Here is a 27,670-nt window from a genome sequence, read left to right as displayed (position 1 = left end):
AATCAATTAAAAGCATAATGTAACACCTAGTTTTTATTATTCGAGTCTCTTCGGTAGAATGCTCATCTAAAATGTAAACTGTTATAATATGACTTAAGGCGTGAAAGGAGTATACCTTGACCTCTTGAGTTATCATCTAACAAATCAGTATCCAAGAGGTCCATGCAAATTGAATTCGCATAATTGGTTTTACCATTTACAACTTTACCTTCAATAGGCAGTCCCAATAGCATGTAGACGTCTTCTAACGTCACGATACACTCACCGGTTGGAAACCAGAATGTGTGTGTCTCAGGACGCCATCTTTCACATAACGCAAAAATGAATTTATTATCCACCAACCAAGACATGATTTTGCTTATATGTCCAAAACCGGTGAGTTCGACATACAGTTGAATCATTGGGTCCATATGGACATATTCGTGGACCCGAGTACGGAACCTTGAAACATCCTATAAAAGAAACAAGAAAATACTTTACTAAGTTGATATGTTATTAAAAGGTACTCTATACAAATAACAAAAGAATTAAACGCTTACATAAGTTGCTATGTTTGCAACTGTTCCTCTGTGCGATTCACCCATTGTGAGGATAAACATCTTGTCGGAGATGAAAGAGGTTGGTGCAGATGAAAGAGGTTGTTGCGGATGAAATATTTGATGTTGTAGAGGAAGTAGTGAGTGATGGTGTAGAAGAAATGTTAGAGTTACCTTCCTATTTATAGGCAAAAGTGTGGAGCATAGAAAAATGTGTTTGCATGTGGTAGCCAAATGAATTGGCGCCCATGTGAATTTTTTACATGGTGTCGCCATTCAAATTGGCACCTCCATAGGCTTATGCATGACACACCTAGCTCTGCATGCTTGGCTACAAGGTCTGCATGCATGTAAGACATGGTGTAGCCAAATGGATTGGAGTCCATGTGTAAGAATTGTAAGGAGGCGCCAATTCATTTGGAGCTAGTGCTTGTACGTGTGACACGTGACTTTCCTTTCTCTTGCATGTTGGACACATCACTTCGGACTAGCTTGCATGTTTGACACATCACTTCGGACTAGCTTGCATGTTAGACATATCACTTTGGACTAGCTTGCATGTTAGACAAATCACTTACCTATTTAAGTGTCTTACCATCAACATCCAACAATCAACACACGTTCATCTGCAGCAAGAAATTAATTTTCATCTGCACCAGAAATATTACAATGTCATCTTCATCGAAATATAGTATCAATGTTCACTGCAATGGTGAGACATATGAGTCTGAGTTATACGGGTTTTGTTTTCGAAACACCGATGCCATTCGACTTACGATCAACAAAAATGCAAATTTCTTGCATTTGAAAAAACGAATTCAATCTTGCATAGGATCTGGTATTGTGTCAAAGATCACGTATCAAAATCCATTTTTTTAGACCAGTCAATGCAAGTTTTTCCCGCTAAAGGTACAAGATGATGAAGATGTTGAATACATGTTTGTTAGTCATGAACATTCTGGCTGCAATTGTATTCGGTGTTATATTACTCTTCAACCAAGTATACCATCTCAACAATCTCAAATAACCAGTCAGGGTGAATCTGATGAATTTGATTCACAATACTCATATGACGTCGACCCAGAAGCAGAAGCAGAAGTCAACATCGTTGATGAAGAAGAAGAGGAGACTGAGATACAGGTCGATCATATGTTGAACAACGCCATTGAAGATGATGATCAACCAGCGCCATTACCTCATAGTCATGTCTACAATCCACCTCAACATATGACAAACATGGTTATGCATGACGATGAAACATCCAACAATGTTTTCTATAACCCGTATTCATGATCAGAAGGTGAGTTAAAGGCGGGAGACATGTTCCGCACTAAAGAAGAATGTGTGCGAGCTATCAAAAAATTCCACATGAACAACTCTGCTGATTTCACAATGAAACACACTGATTCAAGAAGGTATGTCATCCAATGTCGTAACATCATTTGTAGGTTTTGGTTGGTTGCATCTTACAAAAAGAAAAGAGACTCTTGGGAGATAGCTTCAATAAACCCACCTCACAGTTGCATTGCAGCTAACGTCGAACAAGATCACCATAAATTAAGCGCTACATTGATATGTCAAGACATTTTGCCGCTTGTTAACAAAGACCCATAAGTGAAGGTGAGTATAATTATATCTCATATCAGAACAAGATATAATTATACTCCATCTTACCAGAAAGCATGGATTGCAAGGACAAAGGTTGTTGAACAGGTATTCGACAACTGGGAGGATTCATACAAAGAATTGTCAGAGTTTTTATGGGCACTAAAAACATATGTCCCAGGAACTGTTGCAATTATGGAGACATTGCCAACAATGACGCCAGACGGAACCTGTGTTACTGGTAGTATAATCTTTCACCATCTCTTTTGGGCGTTTGACCAATGCATCAAAGGTTTTACATTCTGCAAACTTATTATTCAAATTGATGGTTCATAGTTATACGGCAAATACAAGAGTACTTTGCTTATAGCGGTTGCACAAGACGGCAACAACAATGTCTTTCCCGTTGCCTTTGCTCTGGTTGAAGATGAAACTGCTGGTGGTTGGGGTTTCTTTCTTTGACATCTCAGAATGCATGTGGCTCCACAAGCCAAACTCTGTTTGATTTCTGATAGACATGCTGCCATTGAGAGTGCCTATAATAACCATGACAACAGATGACATTATCCTCCTTCTACCTATGTCTATTGCATTAGACATATTGTACAAAACTTCATGCGTGCAATAAAAGATAAGAACCTTCGCAAGAAGGTGGTGAATGCCAGGTATGCTCTAACTCAACCGTCATTTCAATATTACAGTGATGAAATTAGACTGTCTAATGAAGATGCATGAAGATGGATGAATAACATACCAGTAGAGCAGTGGACAAGGGCATTTGACGGAGGCTATCGATGGGGCCACATGACAACAAACCTTGTGGAATGTATGAACGACGTATTCAAAGGCATTAGAAATATGCCACTAACCGCCTTGGTCAGATTAACCTATTATATGTTGGCTTCTACGTTCGCAACCAGAGGTAAAAGATGGAGTGAAGTGTTAATGTCTGGGAAAATATTCAGTGAGTGTTGCATGAAAGTCATGAAAGAGAAAAGCATCAAAGATAGCACACACGCTGTAACAGTCTTTGACCGTCATAGGCAAAATTTCAACGTTCAGGAAACAATGGACCACAATGAGGGGAGACCAAATTTAGCCTATGTTGTCAAACTAAACAGAAGTTGGTGCCACTGTGGAAAATTCCAGATCTTCCGCATTCCTTGCTCCCATGTCATTGCAGCATGCACACATACTCGCCAGGACGCTTACAACCATCTATCTGATGTGTACAAGGCCATCACCGTCATGAATGTCTATAATAAAAGCTTCTTGGTGCTACCAATGGAGGAATACTGACCTCCATATGAAGGTGACATAGTTTGGCACAACGACGAGATGCGTAGAAAGAAAAAAGGATGACCAAACAACACACGTATCAGCAAAGAAATGGATACGACAAATAAAATGATAAGACTATGTAGTATCTGTCGTCAACTAGGACACAATAAGAACAACTGTCCCAATCGAGGAGCATCATCTGGGTCATAATCTTTTTATAACATTGGATTTTTGTAAACTTCAATTTTATATATCATTAAGTTTTTGTTACAACGAGGTTCATATCAAACATCATTACAACATAAGCAAACTGAAAACAGAATATTTCTAACTGATTACGACAATCAAAGTGATGTCATCTCGTCCGAACATCATTTCCCTAGCATCCTTATCAGTTTTCATTTGCACCCAACTAAAGATACTGTCGAGTCTCTCAATACTTCTAATTTTCCCCCCTTCTGGTATTTTTCCATCTAACCAACGAACCAGCTCCCTCTTCAGTTGATCGAAAGTAGTGATGTTCCAGAAGAGCATCAACATCTGAGGTTTGTCTCTCGCATAAATCACCTTTCCATAGCGGCGACGAGCACCAAACATGATTGCAAAATGATGAAATGAGATGTGGAAAAATGACTCACACAACACATCTATTTTTAACAATTTTTTTTGCAAAATACACTGAGGTGCCAATCCAATTGGCGTCTTCTTTGAAAAAATGCACATGGGCGCCAATTGAATTGGCTGCACCATGTGCCCTAGCCAATCCAATTGGCGCCTCCTCCTAAAAGTGGGGTAGTTTGGATTTTTTTTGAAATCAGGGTTATTTTGGGATTTTTTTTAAAAATGGGTTATTTTGGTAAAAAAAACTTATTTTTCATTCGTAAATTGTTGAATTCATCGATCGTGCGATCAATTCGTTAGGATAATATTTTTGATTACATTTTGAAAGAGGTGTTGTTGAGTTGATTATAATCCTTTAGATTGTGATTAATTTTTAAAATCAACAATACCACATAAATTTCCAATCAATATCGATTGCACACTATGTGTTCGATAATTTGTCTCAATAGCTTTTTTATGTGTTTGATCACTGAAGATAGTCTATCATTGTTGCTTTGTATTCAACTGGGTGTGATTAATTGTGTTTGACTAATTTATGATTCATTATCATACCGTGATTACAATTATGCATATCTGAGCTTTTTGATAGTGGGTTCTATAAGACGATTCGATTCGGGGTGCTTCCGCTTGCCATAAACTTTTCAAAATAATTTTTGTGTTTAATTTTTTAAACTAGTTCACCCCTCTAGATCGAAGTCTATTGTCTAACATCATCCATTGCTTTTATCCACTCGAATCCTTCAATGCCTCAACTCCATTGTCTGTTTCGACATCTACATAGAAAGCATAGTGTACTAGCTCATCTTCATCATCGACCACATCATCTGATGTAATCACACATTCTTGCAACCCGCAGGCATGTGTTTTGTCCTTTGAGGTTTGGTTGTGCTTGCTTGACCTCTGACTTCTTCTTGTCAAACTTCTCTTTCGACTTCACTTGCTGGTTTTTCATATAAGATTGTCACTTAATCATTCTTCACATTTTCCATCCAATCCAATTATTTAAGCTCATCAATGATCACGTCCCTACTGATCACCACTTGCTTGCTCACTAGGTTGAACAACTTGTATCCTCCAGTCGAATGATATCTTATTAGGATCATTTGACTTGACTTGTCATCAAGTTTCCTTCTCAATTGACCAGACACATGTCTATGTGCTATAGATCCAAATACTTTTATATGACTTAAGCTAAGCTTGACACTAGACCAACATTCTTCTGACATGATTCCTTTTAGCCTTTTCGTCGGACATCTATTCAAAATATATGTTGCATTCAACACAGCTTCTCCCCATAATTCTTTACTAGATACTTGTGTTTTCAACATATTCTCACCATGTTCATGATGATTCTATTATTTCTTCCAACAGTTCCATTCTACTGTAAAGTGGAAGCTGACAGCACCACATAAAATTATAAAAGTTAAATATTACAATTATATATAAAAAATATTTAATATAGACTAAAAATACATCTTTACAAAATATACCTAGAAACCAACAAAAATGTTCTTAAAGAGTAGCTTAACTAGTTTGTAACATGTAAATGTAAGTTTATATTATCAAAACAAAATTATTTGATATATTTATTTTATGAATTTATAATATTTTTAAATATTATACTAATTATCTTTGAGTTTTTAATTTATATTGTATGATATATTATCACTTTAATCCTCTATCTTAGTAGATTTTTTTTTTAATTTTAAATAATTTTTTTATTATTTTATATTTATTATTTCATATTTATTATTTCATATTTTCAAACCCTTAATTTTCTAAAATAAATTTGTGTACATTGCAATTTCAAAATTCAGCTTCGCATAAGTAAATAGTAGTTTATGAAGAAAAAAAGAGAGTAAACTAACTTTAATTATAATTGATCTCTCTTATCTCTCTTCTTCAGCACCGCCGACCCCACGCCCGGTGCCGGAATCCAAAGTGCCGCCGTCTCCTTTTTCTTCATAGTATGCTCTCTTCTTTCTATTTACCTTTTCGATTTTTATCAATTTGTCCTTAAGAAACCCTAAATTTATGAATGAATCCCAATATGTTTTTTTTCTTCAATTAATCTTACTTTGAAATAGCTTATTGATTGGTTGATTTGAATTGCTAACCTGTTCAATTTCAATTGAAAAACCTGAGAATTAAGTTTCTTACAATAATTAATGTTTTGCCACTGTTATAACAACCTTAGCATGCCAAAGTTCATGCGTTTTTATGTTTTTACTATGATTAATACTTTTTAAGGATTTGTTTGGATGTGAAATTGAACTGATTACTTTACAATGCAGCAATCTTGAAGTTGTTTTTTATTTCAATAACTTAATTGGAAAGTGTGTGGTAGTCATGGTGGGAAAGAGGCCAAACATTTTGGTGACCGGTACACCAGGAACAGGAAAGACAACCACAGCAACTGCGCTTGCTGAAGCCACTCAACTCCGCCACATCAATATCGGAGAACTGGTCAAGGAGAAGAACTTGCATGATGGTTGGGATGACGAGCTTGATTCTTACATTCTTAATGAAGACTTGGTAAGCTACCAATTTGATTTACTTGAAATCGTTCTTTTATATCGTTTTGTTTGGCGATGTTGGCGGTGCATTAGGTGTATAAGAGTTTAAGTTCAAATTGTTTGGTGTTGGTGGTGCATTAGGTGTAAAGTGTTGTTAACCGCTTTAACTTTGCGGAATTTGAACACTCTGCTATTGTTCTGTGATATGCTAATTAGTATATAATGTTGTCAAATAACAACTAAAAAGTGGCGCTGTAACACTCTAGCCGCAGCTGAATTTTAACAATCCACTATTTTCTGCTATTCATGATTGACAACATTGATGAGATATGTTTCATTGTTTTTGTAGGTATGTGATGAACTCGAGGATGTTATGGAAAACGGAGGGAACATTGTGGACTATCATGGCTGTGATTTTTTTCCCGAGCGATGGTTTGATTACGTGGTTGTACTTCAGACTGATAACACCATTTTGTATGACCGTTTGACCAGAAGGTATGGGAGCACATGTTGCCGTTGTCGAATGTTGGTTTTGTGATTCTGTTGTATGTTTCAGCCTTTCAGAGCATTAACTTACTTTCTTCATCTCTGTGACAGAGGGTACAAAGAATCGAAGCTTACCAACAATGTTGAATCTGAAATCTTTCAAGTTTTACTTGAGGAGGCTAAAGAAAGCTACGCGGAGGACAAAGTTATTGCATTGAAAAGTAACACAATTGAAGACATTGATAGTAATGTTGCAACTCTGACAGATTGGGTCAGAAACTGGTCTATATAGGGTATGATGAAAAGTATTGGCAGGGTTTCACATGTTTGAATCTGCAATATTTTTGACATAATGTTATGGGTTTTAATTAGACATCTCAAAAGTGCATTCAAATTTTACCCGGTTTTTCATTAATGAAGTGAATTGTGGTGGGTAGGAAGGTTTAAACATACTGGTATCGAATATGGCATGAAAGATATCTTTTCCTAACCTCTAAGAGACTCTTAGAATTGATAAAAACGCCCTCTAGATTCTACAATCCGAATCACTCAGTTTAAGTTTGGATTCTGTATAATTCAAATGGGCAAAAAAACCTTTTATTAACATTAGCCGTGAGTAAATGCGGCATTAGTGACATTTAGTAACCGTGAAGGAATGTTGTCAATTTATAAAGGTAACAAAAGCCCTTAGTAAGAATGTCTTTCCATGTAAATGTTGGACCATGATCCACTGCAATTAAAAATTGGTGCAGTCACTGCAGTAAATGGTTCACCAACTATTGAATCTGCTATCCATCCATTCTTCACCATAAGATAGTTTTGGTGATAGTTTTATGTTGTCCCAAAAGATATTTAAAAAGCACTTTTAGAGAGAGATCTTAAGTTGGAGTATAAACTCATAAACTCATCATGTGTCTAAAATGTGTCTTAGATTTTGAATGCATATTCATCTTTTAGTTAGAACTTATAAGGGAAAAATCATAATAATCAAATTTGCTAATTTAGCTTAAAAGAGAAGAACAGAAGAAGCAAAATTTAGTCATCAAAATACCGAATGCACCAAGTGCATGTGGTGTTAGTATTGGTAAGTTGCTGTTTGCGGTGGCGGCAAGTGCGAGTTGTTTCTTGTGACAAATATGTTGGCAGACTAATAATCCTGAGCAAGGAGTCCGTGGATAAAATTTGTGACTGGGAGGTGTTGATTAGATTCCAAGTCATATATAATGATGAATGATTGACATTAAGCATGTTGTTTGTTTTTCTTAATTTTATATGGCTGGAGTATTTGATATAACTTGGTGTATGGTGGCTGAACCGAATGTTCACTTACCAATACTTCAGCATTCTGAGCAGCGAGTTTAGAGTCGGTGGAAAGGAGTCTTTGGTTTGAATCAGAAGGATTCTGCAGAGTTAGCATGATCAGTGGTGATATAGTCGTGTGGAATTATCTCAGGAGTGGAAAGTATCTGGCAATAATTCCGTTTGGTTCAGCATATGCGAATCAAGATGGTAGAAGTACCACTGTTTAGCAATTTGTGGATATTGTGACACGTTCCAACATATCTCTCAGCATTAATTTAGTGGTGCGCAGGGTGATTAAATGAAAATAATCTGGCTTCTGGTTTTTTGCAGTTCTCTAGCAGTATCAAGGCTGTGAGTTCTTTCTGAATCTCTCCTTGGAATATTTGTTTTGAAATTGATATTTGTTGGTATGGGTATTGATGGGTCTTGGGATGGTAATTATGTGTAGAGATGTTCTGGCTCCAGCTGATCCAATTGTGTGGAAAAGGAATTGTTTCTTTCTATGGAGTCGAGTCTCTGCATAAAGATCTAATTGGAAAATGTCGAAGGAATCCTGTTGGGTGATGTTGGATGGGGTGGCTTCATATGCTTTAACTTCATAAGTGCAATTGAATAGTTCAAGAGAGTTGCACTAATGGTATTACTGCAGAATAGTTTTTACCTGAGGAGGGTACAAAATTTCTTCATCTTTGTGACAGAGGGTACAAAGAACCGAAGCTTTCCGACAATGTCGAATCTGAAATCTTTACAGTTTTACTTGAGGAGGCTAAAGAAAGTTATGTGGAGGACAAAGTTGTTGCATTGAAAAGCAACACTATTGAAGGCATTGATAGTAATGTTGCAACTTTGACAGATTGGGTCAGAAACTGGTCTCTATAGGGGTATGATGAAAAGTATAAACGTAATGGGTTTCACATGTTTGAATCTTCAATATTTTTGACATTAATGTTATGGGGTTTTTGATTAGACAACTCAAAAGTGCATTCAAATTTTATCTGGTTTTCCGTGTAAATGCTGGACCATGATCCACTGCAACTAAAAATTGGTGCCGTCACAGGCTCACAGCAGTAAAAGGTTAGCCAACTATTGAATCTGCTTTCCATCTATTCTTCCCCATAAGATAGTTTTGGTGATTGTCCCAGAAGATATTTAAGAAGCACTTGTAGAGTGAGATCTTAAGAGGTGACTCAGAGAAAAAGATCACTGCCGGTAATCTATTTCTGCAAATACTGAATTGTTAAACAAGTAGAAAGAAGAAAGTAGAATCCGAATTTAAACAAGATGTTTTGAATGGTAGAATCATTCATTTGTCAACTTAAAGAAAAATTGCGAAGAAAAACAAAAGTCTAAGACTAACGAATCATATGGTGTTAAAAGTCTCCTCTTAGTCCTAGTGACTTTCTATTTGAGGACTTCCCCTAAATATGAGAACGTACAAATTTCATCTCAATCACGCAATCATGATTGATGTTTACAATTCAAGAAACAATGTTGAAATAACAACTTAACAAAGATAATTTTTTTATGCCAAGTTACTGAAACATAGAGGTGTATAATAGTAGATTTCTCACTAATCTTATTAGGGCATTAACTTGCAATACAAGTAACAAAGACTCAAATCCTAACACAAAGAACCTAGTTCTTCCACACTAAAATTCTTGACATACAATGAGAATTGAGTCTCCTTATACAACAATGTCTTCTGGGTTTTTTCTCCTCGTGGATCTGCATTTTATCTGCCCAAAAAATAGTTGAATCAATTGGATATGATTTGCTCCTCAAATCTCTCCAAAAATATATATGATTTGTTTATATTTCAAATTCAAATTTAAATCACATTTAAATCTGATTTGAACATCTCAAAATGTCAAACAAATCAATAAAACATTGCTAAAATACTGCATCAAAATCTAACTAAAAATCAATAAAAAAATGCATCAAACAACATCCAACATGGCCTGTTATAAAGGTCAGATGTTGAACAACACATGTTGGAACATCGAGTTCAGCATGTTGCACCAGTACATCGAAATCAACTCTTCTCCTTGACTTGCAGATTTTCTAATGTGGAGAGAATCTTGGATAGACGAAATCTGAACTAACTGCAATTTCCATGTGTCTGTTCCCAAAAGACAAGATGTTGCACTCCACATGTTGGAACATCTTGTTCAACATGTATCCCTTCTGCACCAGAATTAGCATGAGCAAACTTCATATTATTTTTCATAATGCAACTAATCCCAAAAGGACCAACAATCTCTCCTTTTAGCAAAATTTGACAAAACAACTCTTCTAGCACAAAACAACTAAGTATCAAAGACATACTTAGTCAAACAACAACAACAGAAGAATATCCATCAATAAAGCATACAGTAGCAACAACACAAATCAGAGCATAATTCATAAATTATGAGGTAGTCACATGCCTGCTCGCCCATCCGCCTGCCTACACGACGCGCGCTCACACACACACGCAATATCATGAGTTTGCTACACACAATACTCCAAAAAAATGCAATCATTCAAGATGAGTTAGTCATGCATGTACACAATGTTAGTAGTCAGAGATCAGACGCTACTACTAACACAAATAATTCATCTCACACATAAGGGCTAAATGCCAGGTCCGATGCTTCAGCATGTGAGCATACAAACAACCAGTTCTTCACAATCAGAAGACATACAAACTACTACATACCCTTACTCCCATTTTTTTACCATAATTTGACAAAAGTATTCCTCAGAAAATTAGCGAGTCAACTCAGAGGTCAATGTGTTAGCAGATACACACAATACATGAACAAGCATAAGGGATGTTGAACGTGATGTTTGAACATCATACCTTGATATTCAATAATTTGGTAATACTAGGTTCATAAAATTATGGTTACATCACCATTACAAGTCAACAAAATACCTGCAAGAGTCAAAATTACAATAAAAAACAAAGTGATATAGTTTTTCACAACAACCAATTACATCAGATACCATATGTCAGACCAGATGTCTGACACATCCTGGTTAACACCAACAAACATCTTATTCTTCAGAGTTGTGCTCATCCTCTTCACTTACAGATTCACATCCAGATTCTACTTTCTCTCTAGTGTCTTCTTCTTCACTTGAGGCTTCTGAACTGCCTGAATCTCTAGACTATTAATGATAGTCTATTGAAAAGCCAGTGATGCTTCCATCAACTTAGAAAACACATTTTTGCTCAAGGCTTTAGATATGAGAGAGGGCTTCCATCAATAGTGTGACCACGATGCTTAGCCGCCACAATGGCTGGGACATGTGCCCCCACAAACAGTTTCCTATAAAAGGTTAAGGGCATAACCTATTTCTTCTTAACATCACCTTGATTCACAATATCAGGGTGTTTTTTCAAGATGATCCCACATTGATAACTTTTGGGGAGAACTTAATATATTTATCTCTAACAAACACTCTCGTACAATCTTGACTTTCCTTATTTTCCACTTCAGTAGAGAGGTTCATAATAAATTCTTGGACCAATTTTTCATAACAGGGTCCAAGATCAGCGACAATCTTCATCAACCCAACAACCATTATCAATTCCACAATCTCCTCGCATTTTAAAACTTCAATACCAAGCTCTCTCTTAACATCAATTCTTCTTTGACACATAAACTTTCACTTCTGAACATTTGCTACAGAATGGAATGAGAAATTATCCAAAGGAACATTCAAAGGAACATTATTTCTATCAATATTTCTCCTAGCGGTGGTTATGAGATCCCGAATATCATCTTCAACATATGTCCTTAAGTCATTAGATGACACAATTTTCCTCTTTTGAGTCACATTTTCAGCTGTTTTCTGCTTAATCCTTTCAACTATTCTCCTCTTACTCACATGAGCCTTCTAAGGAGTATCCTTCTTCACCAAAGCAATTTTGGAAGAACTATCTTCCTTCTTTTTCAAATGACTTGTCGAAGGGACATTATGCTTCATAGCAGGCTTTGGAGTATCAACCTTTTGTTCGTTTCCTTTAGCTTTGTCAGCAAGAAACTTAGCAAGGCTCTTCGACAAGGAACAAGTTGGTTCAGGAGAAGCTTTTTATTTAACAATTTTGTTAAAAAGGTGACAAGAAGATTGTCATCATCCTTAAATTCAACATTCATTCTTGGGCTTCTGGTTTGGAATATTCATCTCTGAACTCATAAGTTCTTTCATCTATTTCAGGAGATGATACATGCATGTTTACAACAGGTTCAGTGGTTTTAGCCTTCGCTTTATCAGACGTTGGAGCAAATGCTTCAACATTTTGTTCAACATCAGGTATAACCAAAAGTGCCCCTCGAGTTTCAACAGAACTAACACTTTTCATAGAGTGCGATTCATCTTTCTTGTTCATGGCAGCTAATTTTTTTCCACAAAAGTAAGTTTAGGTATTTTTTGAACAGATGAACTTACTTGAGATTTCTTCTTTCTTTTCTACACAACATTCTTTAGCTTTTCTTTAGAGGTTTCAACAGGAGCAACCATACGGAGGAGGAATAACTTTGTAGAAAACATGTTGTAGACGATTGCTACTAGATACGGAAACCCTAGATTTATTTTGTGAAGGATTCTCCCTAGTTTCAACCCCATATATCTTGTCCCCATGAACATTTAAGATTAGCTTGGAGGCAGACTCATTTGCAACATTTGATTATTGACTCGTCTACGAGGAGTAGTTCATGCGTGAGAGTTGGGAGCATATAATAAGCGTTTGAATTTAAATAGATTTTTCTTATTATATGTGATGAGCTAACATTAAGAGAGAGAACCTTTGCATGCCCCTCACTAGTAAATGACCTCTTGACTTTACTTTTGTGGCCACTAGTATCCACCCATGACATTTTATCCTTATTAGTTTCTGAAACTTGAAGTAGCTTTGCTTGACTTCCATGAAAAATATTGGGACATGACTCAACATCAGACATCAATTGTTGAACAAAATGTTCCAACATCTTGTCTGACATATTATCTCATACTGAGTCATAAACACATTATTCTTGATCATTCTTCATACTGGGTGTTTCATTTATTTCACACAAGCTTTCCACTTGTACTGACTCTAACACATTAGAGATGGCAATATGTTGGAGCATCTTGTGGGACATCAAGGTCTTTTCTTCACAACCTTAACTTTCTTCAGAATTCAGCTTTGGAAGTTCCTCAACTGTTTCGTTAAACAGGTTTTGATCTCGTGTCACACATGATGTGCATAGAGGGATCCATAAATAACAGTTGTTTTTGGACTTAGGACCTTTCATCACCATTTCATGATCCTTGTTGGTGATAATACATTCTTCCTTGTTTAAATTTACAGGTAAACCTTGATCACACAATTGACTTATGCTGACCATATTAGTATTCAATCCTTCATCTAACAGAACATCTTCAAGAGAACGTGAATCCTAATTAATCAATTTTCCTATTCCATTGATTCTTCTCCTAGTTCCATCTCTAAAAGTTACAAAGCTTTTAAGACGGGGTCTCAACTTTTCAAGATTGCCCTTTTTCCCAGACATATGCATGGTACAACCACTATCAAGGAACCAATCTTCTTTTGAGGATAATCTATCAGAGACAAGATCCATCAGACAAGTGATAGTTGTCGCATTACGCGAAAAACCGGCGGGAAAAGAAACAGAGCCGCCACCGTGCGTTATTTATCCCAAAGGAGGGAAAGGAAACGCTCGAAGTAAACCTGGAAAGGAAATGGTCTCGCGACCAGAGATTGATAGGATCCGGAGTCGGTTATGCGAAGGGAAGGTATTAGCACCCCTACGCATCCGTCGTACTCGACGAGATCCACGCTCAGAAAGAATAGAAGAAAGGTTGCTAAATAACTGCTCAAAACTGCACAAACTGGAAGGAAACACAGATGAAAGACGGAGGAAGAGGACTCGGTAGGACGTCGCCTCCCGGGCCTACGTAGTTTGTCAGACACAAACATCAGAGTCGACGTAGTTCGGGGACATGGGAAACGTGCTCGCTAGGACATCGCATCCTATGCATACATATCTTCTCTAACCCGAGAAGAATCAGAGCACTCGTAGCTCGGCTAACGCACGCCGAAACAAAACGCTGAAAGAAGACGCTGAGACGTCAAAGCAAACACACAAACACAAACTGGAAGTCCAGAATGAGGAACTCTACTCCACATGACTGACTCGATATACAATGATCTTGGGTGTTTATTCAAAATGCATCAGCACGTAGTGCGAGCAAGATGAATGACTCAACTGAATAGCAGGGGATGGATTGCACATCCCTTCTATCTGCCAATTGCCTATTCACTTAGGAGGACTTGAAATGCAAGGCACAAAGATAAACAAGCACAAACATTGCCTTTTAAGGAGGGCTTCAGACAGGTGCCTGCCAAAGATAGCAGGTCTTCCAGACTACATGAAGTCAGAGGTCATTACCTGGGTGGTATGCCAACCACAAGCAAAGCAAAGTTCAAATAATGAACTTAAAGCAGCTAATGTACCTGTGTAAACAACCAAACAATCAGTATAGTATTCAGACAAAACAATCAGAAAGTCCAACAGTGAGACAACCAATCATCAGACAATGTCAATGCAAGGCATAAAATGCAAGCAAACTAAATTGGTTTATCATCCACAAGACCTACAAAACAGCAAGGTTAGTCAACCAAAATAACTTGTATCTCAAGTGATGAGATCATATCAACCAATGTGGCTAAATGCTTGAAACTTGAAACACAAAGTCCAAAGGATGAGAACAAACCACTAGCTCAAAGGCTAGGGTCAAAGGTGGGGTAAAAAGTCAAAACAGAAGCTAAAACTCAACATGAATCACATTTAATCAAATAAGAACATGTCCTAAAAAGGACCAAACCAAAAGCATTAAGCAAAATCATTTCATGAGCATGAGAAGGCAAAGGCAATTTCAAAGCATGCAAATGATCATCAAGAATCAAAATTCCATATTAAAACAGAAAAGACTCAAACAATTCTGGAAATTTTTATGAGCATTTAACACATCAAACACAATCATCATATCAAAAATCAGAATCATCAGAGTTCAATTGACATGGATACAAAAATGCACAAGCTAGACATCCAATTGTGTGACACAAATTGTCACACCTAAAGTACATGTGTCCCAAACAGTGAAGACAACAGCAAAAAATGCCAAATAAAATCACACAAATCCATCAACATGTTAAGAATCATCATGCAAAATTTCATGGCATTTGGATCATGTATGAGCATTTTATGATAGGATGAATGAAGCAAGGTCACAAAAGCATACATGTTCAATCAGTCTAACACAATTCAAATTCCAGAAATGATAAAATCCTAAAAACCACACCATAAAATTCTAGACATCTCAAGGATCATGTAGAAAAAAGTTGGGAATTAATTGGATCATTATACTATTTTTTAGAATTTTTTGAAGTAGCATGGAGAAAATGAAATAAAAATTGAAGTAACATGAAAAATATAAAAATGAATTGAAGAAAATGGCAATGCATGAAGCCGGATTCGAACCGTGCGCCTCAAAACGCTCCGTTTCATTAAATCTATGTGGCGCTTACATCAGCAGGTCAAGGCCTAGGTGGACTGGTCAAGGGAGCGTGAACCAATGGTTTTGACACCAGCATGCCATGCAAGCAGATGACAAGGACATGAATTAAAAAATAAGCGCTGCAAGCAAGAATCGAGCGCGCGAGCTACACATACAAGGCACTTCTACAGTAACCAAATCATGGACGAACCAGAAAACCCTAGCCTGTACAGGCAGGGCGGTGCACGGCCAGGCATACGGTGGAAACCACCGTCTTCTTCATGAAGACGGTGGATGAACAGTGTCATGAACAATTTTTTTTCCAGATTTCCATAAAAATGACATCAATAGAAAGCTCTTGCAACGTAGGTTCCAGATCAATCAAAATTACAGACAAACAAGCCATGGATTTAAAGAATCGAGCGAGAACATCTTGATGCACAAAACTTTAATCAAGCATATCTCATGCAATAGTACATCATTTCACACGAAATTTATACCAGAATCATCAGCAACATGAGATCTACACTATCATGGCAAAATAATGAAGAAAAAAGAAAGTCGAAACTCACCTTGTTTGAAGAGCAGTTGGCTAAAACCGTGTATCCAAGGCTTGGCAATGTCCAGTTTCACTTGCTTTGAGCTCCAAGGAAGTTTGATGCAAGAAATGACTTGTGAGAAGACTTGAATCCAGCTCAATTTTGAGTTTCCATTAACACCTTCAAGCTTGTGGTATGCACGAATTTGAGGCAAAATCCACCAAACACACGTTGAATCTTGCTCAACAACACTCCATGTTCATGATTATGCAAGAAAATTAGGGTGTTGTGTGTGGAATTATGGAAAATCAATGAAGAGAAAATTGAGAGTGAAGAGGAATTTCTAGATCTGAAACTTGTGTAATGACCAAGACAGTTGCAATTAGGCTTTTATACCATCTGTTAATTAATTTGAAAACATGATTAGGCCAAAGCTAATGGAGATTAGGAAGATATAAGGTGTATGCACAAATTGATAATTTCACCTCATGCATGGAAATCCTACGTGAACAGTAACAAAAGAGGGCCCAAATTCACTCAAGATCAGCCCATGCACACATTGGAAATGGAATTATATTCATGTGATCAACCAATTTTGATTTTGGCAATTTCCCTTCAAAAATAGCATGCATGAGCAAATGGTTGTGTGAATGAATTTCATGCCATGTAATGAATGATTTGGAAAATATATTTCATGAGGAGCATAATGCAAAAAGAGGCACCCAAATTGGAGTCTTGGTTCAAAAGATATGGCATTTTGAAGTTTCAAGCACACTTGGCAATGATTTGATCATAACTCGTTAACCATTCATCATAAATTCATGATCTTGGACTTTTTGGAAATGGGAGAGAGAGATCTTCAACTTTCTTGTTAGAAAAAATTTAATTTTAAGCTTCTTTGATGTTGGAAAGTCAAGTTGAAGTTGGTCTAAAAACTTGCCATTTTTGGAAACTTGAAATTACAGGTCATTTTCCATTTTTGGAAACTTTTGATCTGGCTTCAAATCTTTCAAGATAAATGTTTGACATGATGAATAAAACTCTTTTGGACATGATTGAAGTGTCTCAAACCATTTCTCCACCTCCTATCCCTCAGTTGACTTTTAGTTGACTTGTATGGGCCCCAGATGACCTGAAACTGCACTGTGACTTTGAGCCTCTAACACTTGGTCAAATTGCTTCAAAATGAACCTTGATTCATGTAATCTCTCTATAATACTCATGTGGCTTCTTTTCAAAGAAATGCTTGGTCTCTTTCATAGATGAATCCTCTGGATGCCAGCCTTGACCGATAAGATGCAATGTGCTATGCAATGTTAATGTAATGTCAATGACCTAAAATGAAATGAATGAATGAATGGGGGTGCAACTTTGAGGTGCTACAGTAGTTTCTTTGGGATTTCACACCTTCTTAGCAAGAGTTTTCTTCCCTCTCATCGTTCTAGGCCTTGGCTGACTATATAACTGAGGATAACCATACAATTTATAACAAAAGGGTCTTATGCAACCATATCTACCACAATGATGACATCTCTTAGAAGATTTCTTGTATCCAGTATGATGAGGTGCACATGTTGAATAGGATGTTGAGACATATTGTCCTTCATCAGAAACTCAATTTTCTTTTCAGTTGTAACAAACTTCTTAGTAGAAACTTTGACATTGTTGTTCATGGAACTGTAGTCAAAACCCATAGCCTTCTTCTCCCCATTCTCCAAGATCTCATCTAACATATCTGAACCATTGTTCAACATACGAACATATCTTGTCATATTGTCTAGTTTATACTTTAACAATGTGACTTCCTCCTCCAGACTTGCAATGATTTTATGCCAAGTTTCTCCTTTTCCATGAGTAGAGAACTTATGGTCTTCTTTTGTTTCTCTTCTCTCATGTAACATTCCTTCCATTCAGTGAGCAACTCTCTATAAATTTCAGCAAGTTCTTCTACTGGCATATCTTCATCACTAGCCTCACTGCAAAAGTCATATTTCCTAGTAAAAGCCATCACTTTATTAGCTATTTCATCTTCACTTTCATCATCAGACTTAGACCAAATGAGAAACAATCCCCTTTTAAGATTATTTATAAAAGTAGGGAATTCAACTTTGATATGATAAAAGCCTTCACATTCAAAACATCTAACTCCCTTGCCTTTGTCTTCTTTTATGCCCTTGCACTTGGGACCCATGTCATACCTGATGTTTTGAAAATTTTCCCTCCATTTTCTATCCAGTCTTCTTAAGTAATTGCCGAACCTTTTCCGAATATAAGCTGCAACATCTTACATGTTTTCTTCAGTGTCCTTATTACCTTGATCTACATCCTTTTGAATTTTGGATACAAAAGCAACACCTTTGTTCTTCTTTTCTTATCTTACATTTATAACAACTTCAAAGGTCATAAGGGAGCCAATGAGTTTGTCTACCTTCAAGGTGCTTAAGTCTTGAGCTTCCTCAATAGCTATCACCTTCATGTCCAACTTCTGAGGTAGGGTTCTGAGAATCTTTCTAACCAGCTTTTCTTCAAACATCATTTTTCTTATAGCAAAAGAGTTGTTGGCTATGTCACGAAATTTGATGTTGAACTCATATATGGACTCATCTTCTAACATTCTCAGATTTTCAAACTTGAAAAAGAATCATGACCATTTTTTGTTGGTGCAGATGTAAAAGTCTCAGAATTTTGTGGTACATGCAAAGATAAATTATTTTACAAACTCATGTCCTCAATTTGAAACAAGTATTCCTTTATCTCCCCCATGAAGTTGAGGGTCATAAAAAAAGGTTTATTTTAAAAGAATGTAACATCCATAGTGACAACGATTTTCTTGTTTTTTTGGATCTAAACATTTATATCCTTTTTGGGTTGTGGAGTATCCAACAAAGACACATTTTATAACATGTGACTCAAGTTTTCCAACATTTTTATGTTCATGAACAAAGGTTGTGCAACCAAAGATTTTTAAAGTCAAATTAGTTATAACACGAGTACTAGGAAAATATTCTTTGAAGACATTAATTGGAGTTTGAAAATTGAGAATTTTGGAGGGTATTATGTTAATTAAATACGTAATTATTAAGATAGCTTTGCCCCATAAATAATTTGGTACTTTATTCAGAAAAAAGTAGAGCTCTAGCAACCTCCAATAAATGTCTATTTTTCCTTTTGAAAACTCCATTTTATTGAGGAGTATTAGGACATGAACTTTGATGTACAATATAATTTTTTAGAAAAAAAATCATCCATGGTAGTGGTAAAATATTCTTTGCCATTATCACTTCTAAAGACTTCTTTACAGCCTGACAAACATATGATTTCCCCTTTAACAAGTACACCCAACAAACTCTTGTATGGCCATCTATAAATATGATAAACCATTTTTTGAGAGAGAGTGTACTTGTACGGTTAGGGCCCCAAACATCACTGTGAATAATAGAAAAAAGGTTTGATGATTTATATGGTTGTATTGAAAATTGAGAATGATGATGCTTTGCAAATTCACATGCTTCACACTTAAAGGAAGAAAAGTTCTTATTATGAAATAACTTAGGAAACAAGTGTTTTAAGTAACAAAAACTAGGATGACCTAATCTTAAATGCCATACCATAATGTTGTCATCTTTATTACTCAAAACAGCAAAAGACTCAAAACAGGAGCTTATTGTTTTTGAAGGTAGTTGTGATGAAGATCCAATGTCAAGGTAGTAAAGTTCTCCACTCTCTTTAGCACGAACAATCATCTTCCCCAAGTTCAAATCCTGAAAGACATAGTAAAAGTAAAAAAAATTAATTTGACAATTTATATCTTGGGCTAATTTACTGATGGACATTAAATTACATGATAAATTTGGAACATGAAGGACATTTTTAAGAGTTAACACTGGAGTCAACACAACCGACCCTTTACTTACAATGGCTGAAAAGAATCCATCTGCGATTTTTATTTTTTCATTACCTGCACATGGACTATACGAAGAGAACAAAGTAGATTCATCTATCATGTGATCAGAGGCACCTGAATCTACTATCCAAGTATGAATGGGATTGACATTGAGAAATGTATAATTACCTTTTGTTGCTATATAGTAAGAAGGGGTTGGAGACTCGAGGAATTTGTACAGTTTGTCTATTTGTTCCATTGTGAGTGGAAGCCGATTCAAAGGGGATTGATGCCCTTGATAAGAATTACTAGCCTGAAATGCATGACCACCTTTCTTATTTTAGTTAGGAGGTTTGTCTTTGAGCTTCCAACAAGTTTCACGCGTATGTCATTCACGCTTGCAGTGATCACACCAAGGAACTTTGTCAGGTCTTTTTCCCTCGTCAAGGTTCCTAGTAGCCAAAGTTGAGCCTTCAGATTCAGAGCTTCGTGGTGTCTTTTCCATCATAATTCCTTGTCCTGCCTCGTCCCTTCTCATTTCTACAAAAGTTTCACGAAGAGTTGGCAATGGTATTTTTCCTAAAACTCTACCTCTTACCTCATCAAGGTCGTTATTGAGCCCATAGAGAAACATGAATACACGATCTTTTTCTTGCCTCTTGAGAAACAGAACACTATCTTCTATACACCTCAAATTGTCATTATAACATAGATCCAACTCTTGACACAGAGTCAACAACTCATTTTAATAAGCAATTACACTCATGTCACCTTGTTTCACATGCCATAACTTTGATTTTAAACCAAAAATTTGGAAAGACCTACGTTTGAGCATTTGATAGACAAGTTGGGCATGATAGATATCTATGCCTTAACTTGAGGGGGGTGTTGGAAAATATTTTATTTCCGATTTTATTGTTTCCTTTAATACTCCTTTTATTTTTCTTTATTCTCCATTAAGGAAAGAATCAAGTGTAATAACTGTATCTCCACTATATAAACCAACCTGAGGCTGATGAATAAAACATAACAACTTTTACCTATTTTCTTCAATAAAGGTCATTATAGACAATATTGTTTCTCCGTACCAAACTAGCTTCACACCATGGCAAGAATGAGAAGCAAGGTGGAATTTTATACGATTAAAGTTGATCTTGCTAAGGCGTATGCTAGAAGGAGGTGTAGTTTAAAAAATGTTATGGATGAAGTGAGCATGCCTGTAGAGATGAGTTATTTTATCATGTAGTGTGTTTCGTCAGTAAGAATGAACATGCTTTGGAATGGAAGTAAAATAGATTTTTTTAGACCAAAATGCGGGCTTCTCTAAATAAGCACCTAACATGGGCCATTGGAGATGGGAAAAACATCAACTTCTGGAAAGATAAATGGTGGGATTCTCATCAAAGCTTGGGTGATATGGAGAAAGGCGTGGAGAATGGAAACGACTCAAAGAATTAGAGTATTTTAGCGTACTCTGCATAACAGATTATTAACTAATGACAGGATAACAACTTGGTTGATGAAGAGCCCTTACTGTAATCATTGTAATCATATGGAAGAAACACTTACATTTGTTGAAGGATCACCCTCTTGCATCTATAGTGTGACAACACTTAGTAAAAGTCAATCATTTGAGCACTTTGTTTCTTCTTACTAGAGAGAAATGGGTTGATATTAATCTAACAAAGCACATTGAGAGGAATAAAGAGATTGAATGAGATGCAAACATGGGCCACAACTTGTTATATTCTGTGGTTGTGGAGGAATAAAAGAATACATGATAGTAACTACAAGGATTGTACATGTATAACAACACCACGGTTTCAACAAAAAATGCGCAACAAAGTGTTGTGTAGGAATCCACCGGAGCATGGGTGGATTTGTCTCAATACATACGGTTGGGTGTGGAGTTTTATTGCAAGGTGAAGATGGTCAGGGGATATGCAGATATTCAAAATCTCTTGGTTCAACGACAACATATGTTATTGAACTTTGGGGTTTATTGGAAGGTTTAAAAATGACCAGAAGAATGATAAAAAAGTGGGAATGACAATGTGTCTGGATGGAGTCTTGTTGACAATATTAGAAGTTTGTTGAGTATGAATTGGAGGGTCAAGACCCCTCATATTTATCGAGAAAGAAACAGGTGCACATATATGTTAGCAAATATGTGGTATATACAGAATCACGAAACATTGATCCATCACAATCCTCCATCTAATTTGGTGCAAGTCTTCATGATGATTTAAGGGTATGTTTGGATTGGTGGTATGGAATGTAATGAAATTGAGTGAAGTGGTAACTAATGTGATTCCATCGTTTGGATTTGCAAATAATGGATGGAATGGAATGAAACATGATAGATCCATTTCATCCAATTCCCCGAATTCCCCGTTTTTTGTTCCATTCAATTTAGGGTGTATGTGATGAAATGATATATTTTTAATAAAATAACCAAACAATGGAGTGAAATCTATATTTCATTCTGCTCTGATATATTCCGCTCCGTTCTGTTATGTTTCATCAATCCAAACATAGTCTACGAATTTAAGATCAAAGATTATTATACTTTTATATTAATTAAAATATTTTAGACTAAACTGTTAAAAATATTTTTAATTATTTATATACTTTAAATTTATTTATGAATAACATTATAAATTATTTATAAATATTTCTATTTTTTATCTTTCCTTAACAAAAATGTGGGGGAAAATAAGACTAAAAGAAATATTATGTCAAAGACTATTATAATTTTATAATATATTAAAATATTTTAGACTAAAAGCAATTTAAAATATTTTTAAATTTATTTATGAATAACATTATAAATTATTTATATAAAATATATTATTTAATTGATTTATTTAGTGTTTGTGATTCTAAATAAATAAAAGGCACCATTTTTCATGGGAAAATATAATATCTTATACAAAAGATAAAATGAAAATAAAATTTAAATATTTTAGATTTGAAATGTGGAAGATGAAAAGTTTGTATATATTTCTTTTTAAGAATCTTTAATTCTTATATTATAATAAAATTAAAAAAGTCAATATTTTTTTTGAAAGTTACATTATTATTATTATCATGAAACAGAGAAATTTATAGTGTAATATAAAAAAAAACATATTCCCTTGATTTCTTATTTAGTCTTTATATCAACCATATTTATTAGTTATTCAATAAATAAATAAAATCAAAATTTACTTATAATAAAAAATGGAGGAAGTAAAAGTTTATAGAAAGGAACGATTGTTTATTTTTATTTTTAGAGTTGACACTTCAACACACAAATTTACTTTACAAATATATATAAATATCTATAGTCTTTATAATTGTAAGAAAAAAATAGAGGCTGTGACTGAAAAAAAAACCCTGGAGTTTTGAAGTTTTAACAAAAATATGTTGATGTGATGATAATGATGACTATGATGTGGAACATAGCAAAATCTGAGCTTGAGGAAGTAAATTTAGATGGGTACCTGCTCATTGAATGAACAATTTCTTGTTCATGATTGGTTATGTAAGTTTTCTTTCTCTTATTTTAAAGATCAAATTTCATGTCAATTTCATCAATTTCAAAGATCAAATTTTTTCGATCCTACAATTTTAGGAACTAAATTGATGATTCACTCAAGCTTCCAATGAAGGCTATGTGACACCATTGCTAGTATTTTCTTTTCTTTTCACCATGACTGACTTGTTTTCTTATATACTTTGCAAGACTTTGGATATAATAGACACAGTTTCAATGTGTTAGAGGTGAACCAAACAAGCTATGAAAAATGCCTAGATACAGGATTCATCAAGAACATATCAAGAGGCACCGGACGAGACGTTTTCCGGTTGACGGAGGCGAAGACCTATTACTTCTTAAGTGGAGGAGATTACTGTTAGCAAGGGGTGAAGGTTGCTGTTGATGTTTCCGACCATCTTCCACCAGCTCCGGCACCTGTTCCCAAAGAAAGTGGCAGTTCTTCCATTTCTTCTACCTTTTAGATATACCATTCACTTGTGAGGGTTATCTTGGTTTTGATCTTCACCAACTTTTTGGTATAACTTCAGCTATTAGAATTGACATAAAATATCTTGTTGATTTCTATTGACTTTGTAATGGTGGATTCAACTATAAAATATTCAAACTTTGTTATGAGGTGGTTGAAAACTATTGTCAATGGGGGAGAGGAAAAAGGAGGGTTTGGGTGAGTATCCGCAACCTACACGAAACTAAAGTAAACCTTGCTGTTACAGTAATCTTTTATTCCAAAACCATCAGTGTTAAAGGGTACAAAATGCCCAAAAATTGATCAGTTACCATTTGATTCAGAGTTATATAGAAATAAGTGAGCTATTGCAAAACATGACCAAATGGACATTAAATAATCAAGCATGAGTCATTATCCATTGCATCAGAATCACAAAGAGCTAAAACTTTTTGGTGGCAGCTATTTTTCTTTTGGTTTGAGGTTTACAAACAGATTACCGGTATATCTAATATCGCCCATGAAAAGGCATTCTTGATTAACAGTATGGAATTGTGATGTGAGTAGCTTCTACTGCTTCTTATACTTCCACTGCTTTATAATCAAGGGTTGGTAACAAAGCCAATGCTTCACCTTCAATGACAAGAATTTCTCCATTCTTGAAGCACCTTGTCTTAAACTTTGCACTGAATAACAATGACAAACACTTGAGTAGAAACAACATGATTATCAATTCAAAACGCAGAAGACAGTAATTTCAATACTTACAGATATCGATTTTTATTTTCTCTTAGATTAGTTGCTTCTACTTCACCAACAATCTGATCTCCAATATAGACTGGTAACTTAAATTTTAAGGTTTGAGACACATACACAGCTGCAGGCTACACAATTATCCATAATATTATGAAAGTTAAAGGGTCAGAGAAGAAAAGGAAATTTTTTTATGAAAGTTGTTATCAAAGAACTAGATTGAAAGACCACACGTTATTGCCGTGCCTCAATTCACATTTATTAGTTAAACAATTGAATATGAAGTCTTTTATCTATGTATGTATATTTTCATGACCATCATAAAAGTAGCAGTATTGTCAAATGCGTATTGCAGAAAATAGTGGTTTGTTCGAATTCTTCAACACTAAGATACTATAGTGCCACTATAGTTGTTATTAAACAACACTTTGTCCTAATCATTGTATTACGGAACAATAGTGATTTGTTTATATTCGGCTACGCTATTTGACAAGTAGTAAAAATCATGCTAATTGACATTGAGAAAATTGGAATATGTACTACAAGTGTAAACCAGTTTTACATAGACGTAATGCGAATCCAATATTTTGATGTTACAGTTATAAAGAATACTTATGTGTAAATATCACGAGTTTTCATAAGACGCCGGTGTAAACTCATTTACAATTTCACATTTTATGAAAACTACTTAAAGCATGTACATAGGTTGTTTTCAGTTTATTTTTTGAAGCTCTCTAGAATAGTATAAGAAACCAGTTTATAGCTTATGGGAAAACAATTTGTCTTTATTTTATCCTCTCTTATAAAATTAGCTTATGTATTAAGACGTATAAGATAAGCAGTTATGTTATAAGCGCATAGTTAAGTTGTTTATCCAAACAGGGCTATATCATTTCTAACAGTGTTATGAAAAGTAAAAGAGAAGTTTAGCATGGAACTTACAAAATGTGATGAGATGATATGAGGAAAAAGTGAAGCAACAAGCATCCCATGTACGAGTGGACCTTCAAACCCGACATTTTGAGCAGCAGTGGAATCAGTATGCAAAGGATTAGAATCACGACTCACCATGGAGTACTGAAGGACATCTTCCTTAGTAAAAACCCTTGATTTTTTCAAAACATCACCATGTTTAAGTACAAGAGAAGGAGTTGCAGATGAAAAACACCTCAGACTGAGATACTGAAGTTTGGTACTAGAATATAACCTCCTGAAGAGCATTCTTGCAAAGGCACAACTCAACAAAACAATGCACTGATAACTGAAAATGAAGCTAAGTATAATTTAGGATAATTGTTTGAAGCATTTTATCAAACAGTTAAGCTGCATGGCAAGAGTTTAAGGCAAATGAGGACAATTCAAATCAATAAAAAAACGATCGTTATTCTTTCTTGATTTTTTTCAAACTTTCAATCCTCGATTGGAATTTTTCAATATCATGATGCTTCAAGTTTAACTTATCACTACTTGGGTTTATGGGTTTATCAAGAAAAGATTGGATGAAGCTGGTTAATTATTTATTATTTTATTTTAGGTTTTTTTTCTTTGATAAATAATTTAAGATATTTCACAAACCAATTTAAAATGACAATAAAATATGTTCTTTTTATTGCAAAAAGTTAAAAAAAAATCTACATTTTATTTTGATTTTCTTTGTGTAATATATATATATATAAAAAGGAAACAACGGAACCAGTTACACATAGACCTTAGGCCAACAACATTCACCTGCTTCTTAGAGTTGTTGTTATTCGTCACACAAACCCTAGCAAGGTAATGTGCCTCTTGGTTGTTTTCTTTGAGCGTGTGATTGAACTTCATCGCTTTCAACAAAGTTTTCATCTTCCACATCGATTTACATATCATCTTTATTCTGTTTTTCGGGATGTCATCTTTGATTCCAGTTTTCACCATGTTCTCCATCGCCCATTTCATGGCAGTAGCTTTCGTCGACGCCGAGTTGTTGTTGCCCTGAATTCTTCCAGAGTTGAAACTCAACGTCTTTCCTTCTGCGTTGCGAGTGATTTCACCTAACCCCCAAAATCCATCTTCAATCAGGTTTGCAACAATGTTCGTTTTCACCCATCATTGCTCCGAAGGCATCCACCCTTTTGATATATATTTATAATTGTTGTAGGTGTACTTACGTTTTTCAATATTGTTATTGATCTGCCTTTTATTTTTTCCTTATAGGTTCGTGTCTTCTAAATGATGATACGTAGTATTCAGGTTATTTTTTCCTTTTCCCCCATCCTCTTCAGCTTGTCTTCCTTTAACCTCTCTGTCTTATCCCCGTACTCCTTTATTCATGTTTATATTATTTATAGTTTTGGTGTGGGCAATCCCAAAATAACTGCAATTTTCGTTCGAAAAATTGATTTGGCTCATCTCCTTTGTTGAACCGTTCTCCGGATTCCTTTGATTCTTCCTATCAGCTTCTCCCTGGTACTTCGTCTGCTTCATCAACTTTAATATAGTTTTCTCTAGGTTAGTGACTTTTAGGACTCCCTGATCATGCTTACTTTGATCATGCCCTTATAATTCTTTCCTATCCCTATGCCCGTGTTATTGTGAGAGCCAATATACTTCACCAGCCCAACATCTCCAACTTTAA

The 27,670-nt window shown here is 35.4% G+C and overlaps 2 protein-coding genes and 1 long non-coding RNA gene across 5 annotated transcripts; 2 read left to right on the top strand and 1 right to left on the bottom strand.

Moving 5' to 3' along the window:
- Positions 1-5,845: 5,845 nt before the first annotated feature.
- On the top strand, positions 5,846-7,420 carry LOC127117912 (adenylate kinase isoenzyme 6 homolog). Of its 3 annotated transcripts, none has more exons than XM_051048039.1 (4): positions 5,846-6,010; positions 6,391-6,578; positions 6,909-7,054; positions 7,157-7,420. In XM_051048039.1, the coding sequence occupies exons 2-4, from the start codon at positions 6,393-6,395 to the stop codon at positions 7,335-7,337; spliced, it is 513 nt and encodes a 170-aa protein (XP_050903996.1). In that variant the 5' UTR covers positions 5,846-6,010; positions 6,391-6,392; the 3' UTR covers positions 7,338-7,420. The 3 variants fall into 3 exon arrangements, with proteins under 3 accessions (XP_050903996.1, XP_050903998.1, XP_050903997.1); XM_051048041.1 differs by having other exon boundaries at positions 5,857-6,010; positions 6,381-6,578; XM_051048040.1 differs by having other exon boundaries at positions 5,872-6,010; positions 6,338-6,578.
- A 16,253-nt stretch (positions 7,421-23,673) lies between these two features.
- LOC127117911 (uncharacterized) lies at positions 23,674-24,470 on the top strand. The gene is made up of 2 exons (XR_007802056.1): positions 23,674-23,843; positions 24,045-24,470. It is a non-coding gene; the product is annotated as an uncharacterized LOC127117911 (long non-coding RNA).
- A 199-nt stretch (positions 24,471-24,669) lies between these two features.
- On the bottom strand, positions 24,670-26,592 carry LOC127117910 (uncharacterized). The gene is made up of 3 exons (XM_051048037.1): positions 25,999-26,592; positions 25,072-25,187; positions 24,670-24,989 (listed from the first exon to the last, which is right to left on the bottom strand). The coding sequence occupies exons 1-3, from the start codon at positions 26,275-26,277 to the stop codon at positions 24,884-24,886; spliced, it is 501 nt and encodes a 166-aa protein (XP_050903994.1). The 5' UTR covers positions 26,278-26,592; the 3' UTR covers positions 24,670-24,883.
- Positions 26,593-27,670: the final 1,078 nt, after the last annotated feature.

The sequence above is a fragment of the Lathyrus oleraceus genome, chromosome 2 (genome assembly GCF_024323335.1).
Source record: "Lathyrus oleraceus cultivar Zhongwan6 chromosome 2, CAAS_Psat_ZW6_1.0, whole genome shotgun sequence".
Taxonomy (NCBI): Eukaryota; Viridiplantae; Streptophyta; class Magnoliopsida; order Fabales; family Fabaceae; genus Lathyrus; species Lathyrus oleraceus.
Note: the sequence above shows the minus strand (reverse complement) of the source record. Positions and strands in the feature narration are given on the sequence as shown.

What these genes read in the sequence shown, in the direction of transcription:
- LOC127117912 (XM_051048039.1), top strand. Translation starts at nt 6,393, where the DNA reads ATGGTGGGAAAGAGGCCAAACATTTTGGTGACCGGTACACCAGGAACA. An exon ending in ACATTCTTAATGAAGACTTG is followed by an intron (nt 6,579 to 6,908) that starts GTAAGCTACCAA and finishes TTGTTTTTGTAG; the next exon opens with GTATGTGATGAACTCGAGGA. An exon ending in TATGACCGTTTGACCAGAAG is followed by an intron (nt 7,055 to 7,156) that starts GTATGGGAGCAC and finishes TCTCTGTGACAG; the next exon opens with AGGGTACAAAGAATCGAAGC.
- LOC127117910 (XM_051048037.1), bottom strand. Translation starts at nt 26,277, where the DNA reads ATGCTCTTCAGGAGGTTATATTCTAGTACCAAACTTCAGTATCTCAGT. An exon ending in ATATCATCTCATCACATTTT is followed by an intron (nt 25,188 to 25,998) that starts GTAAGTTCCATG and finishes ATAATTGTGTAG; the next exon opens with CCTGCAGCTGTGTATGTGTC. An exon ending in GAAAATAAAAATCGATATCT is followed by an intron (nt 24,990 to 25,071) that starts GTAAGTATTGAA and finishes ATTGTTATTCAG; the next exon opens with TGCAAAGTTTAAGACAAGGT.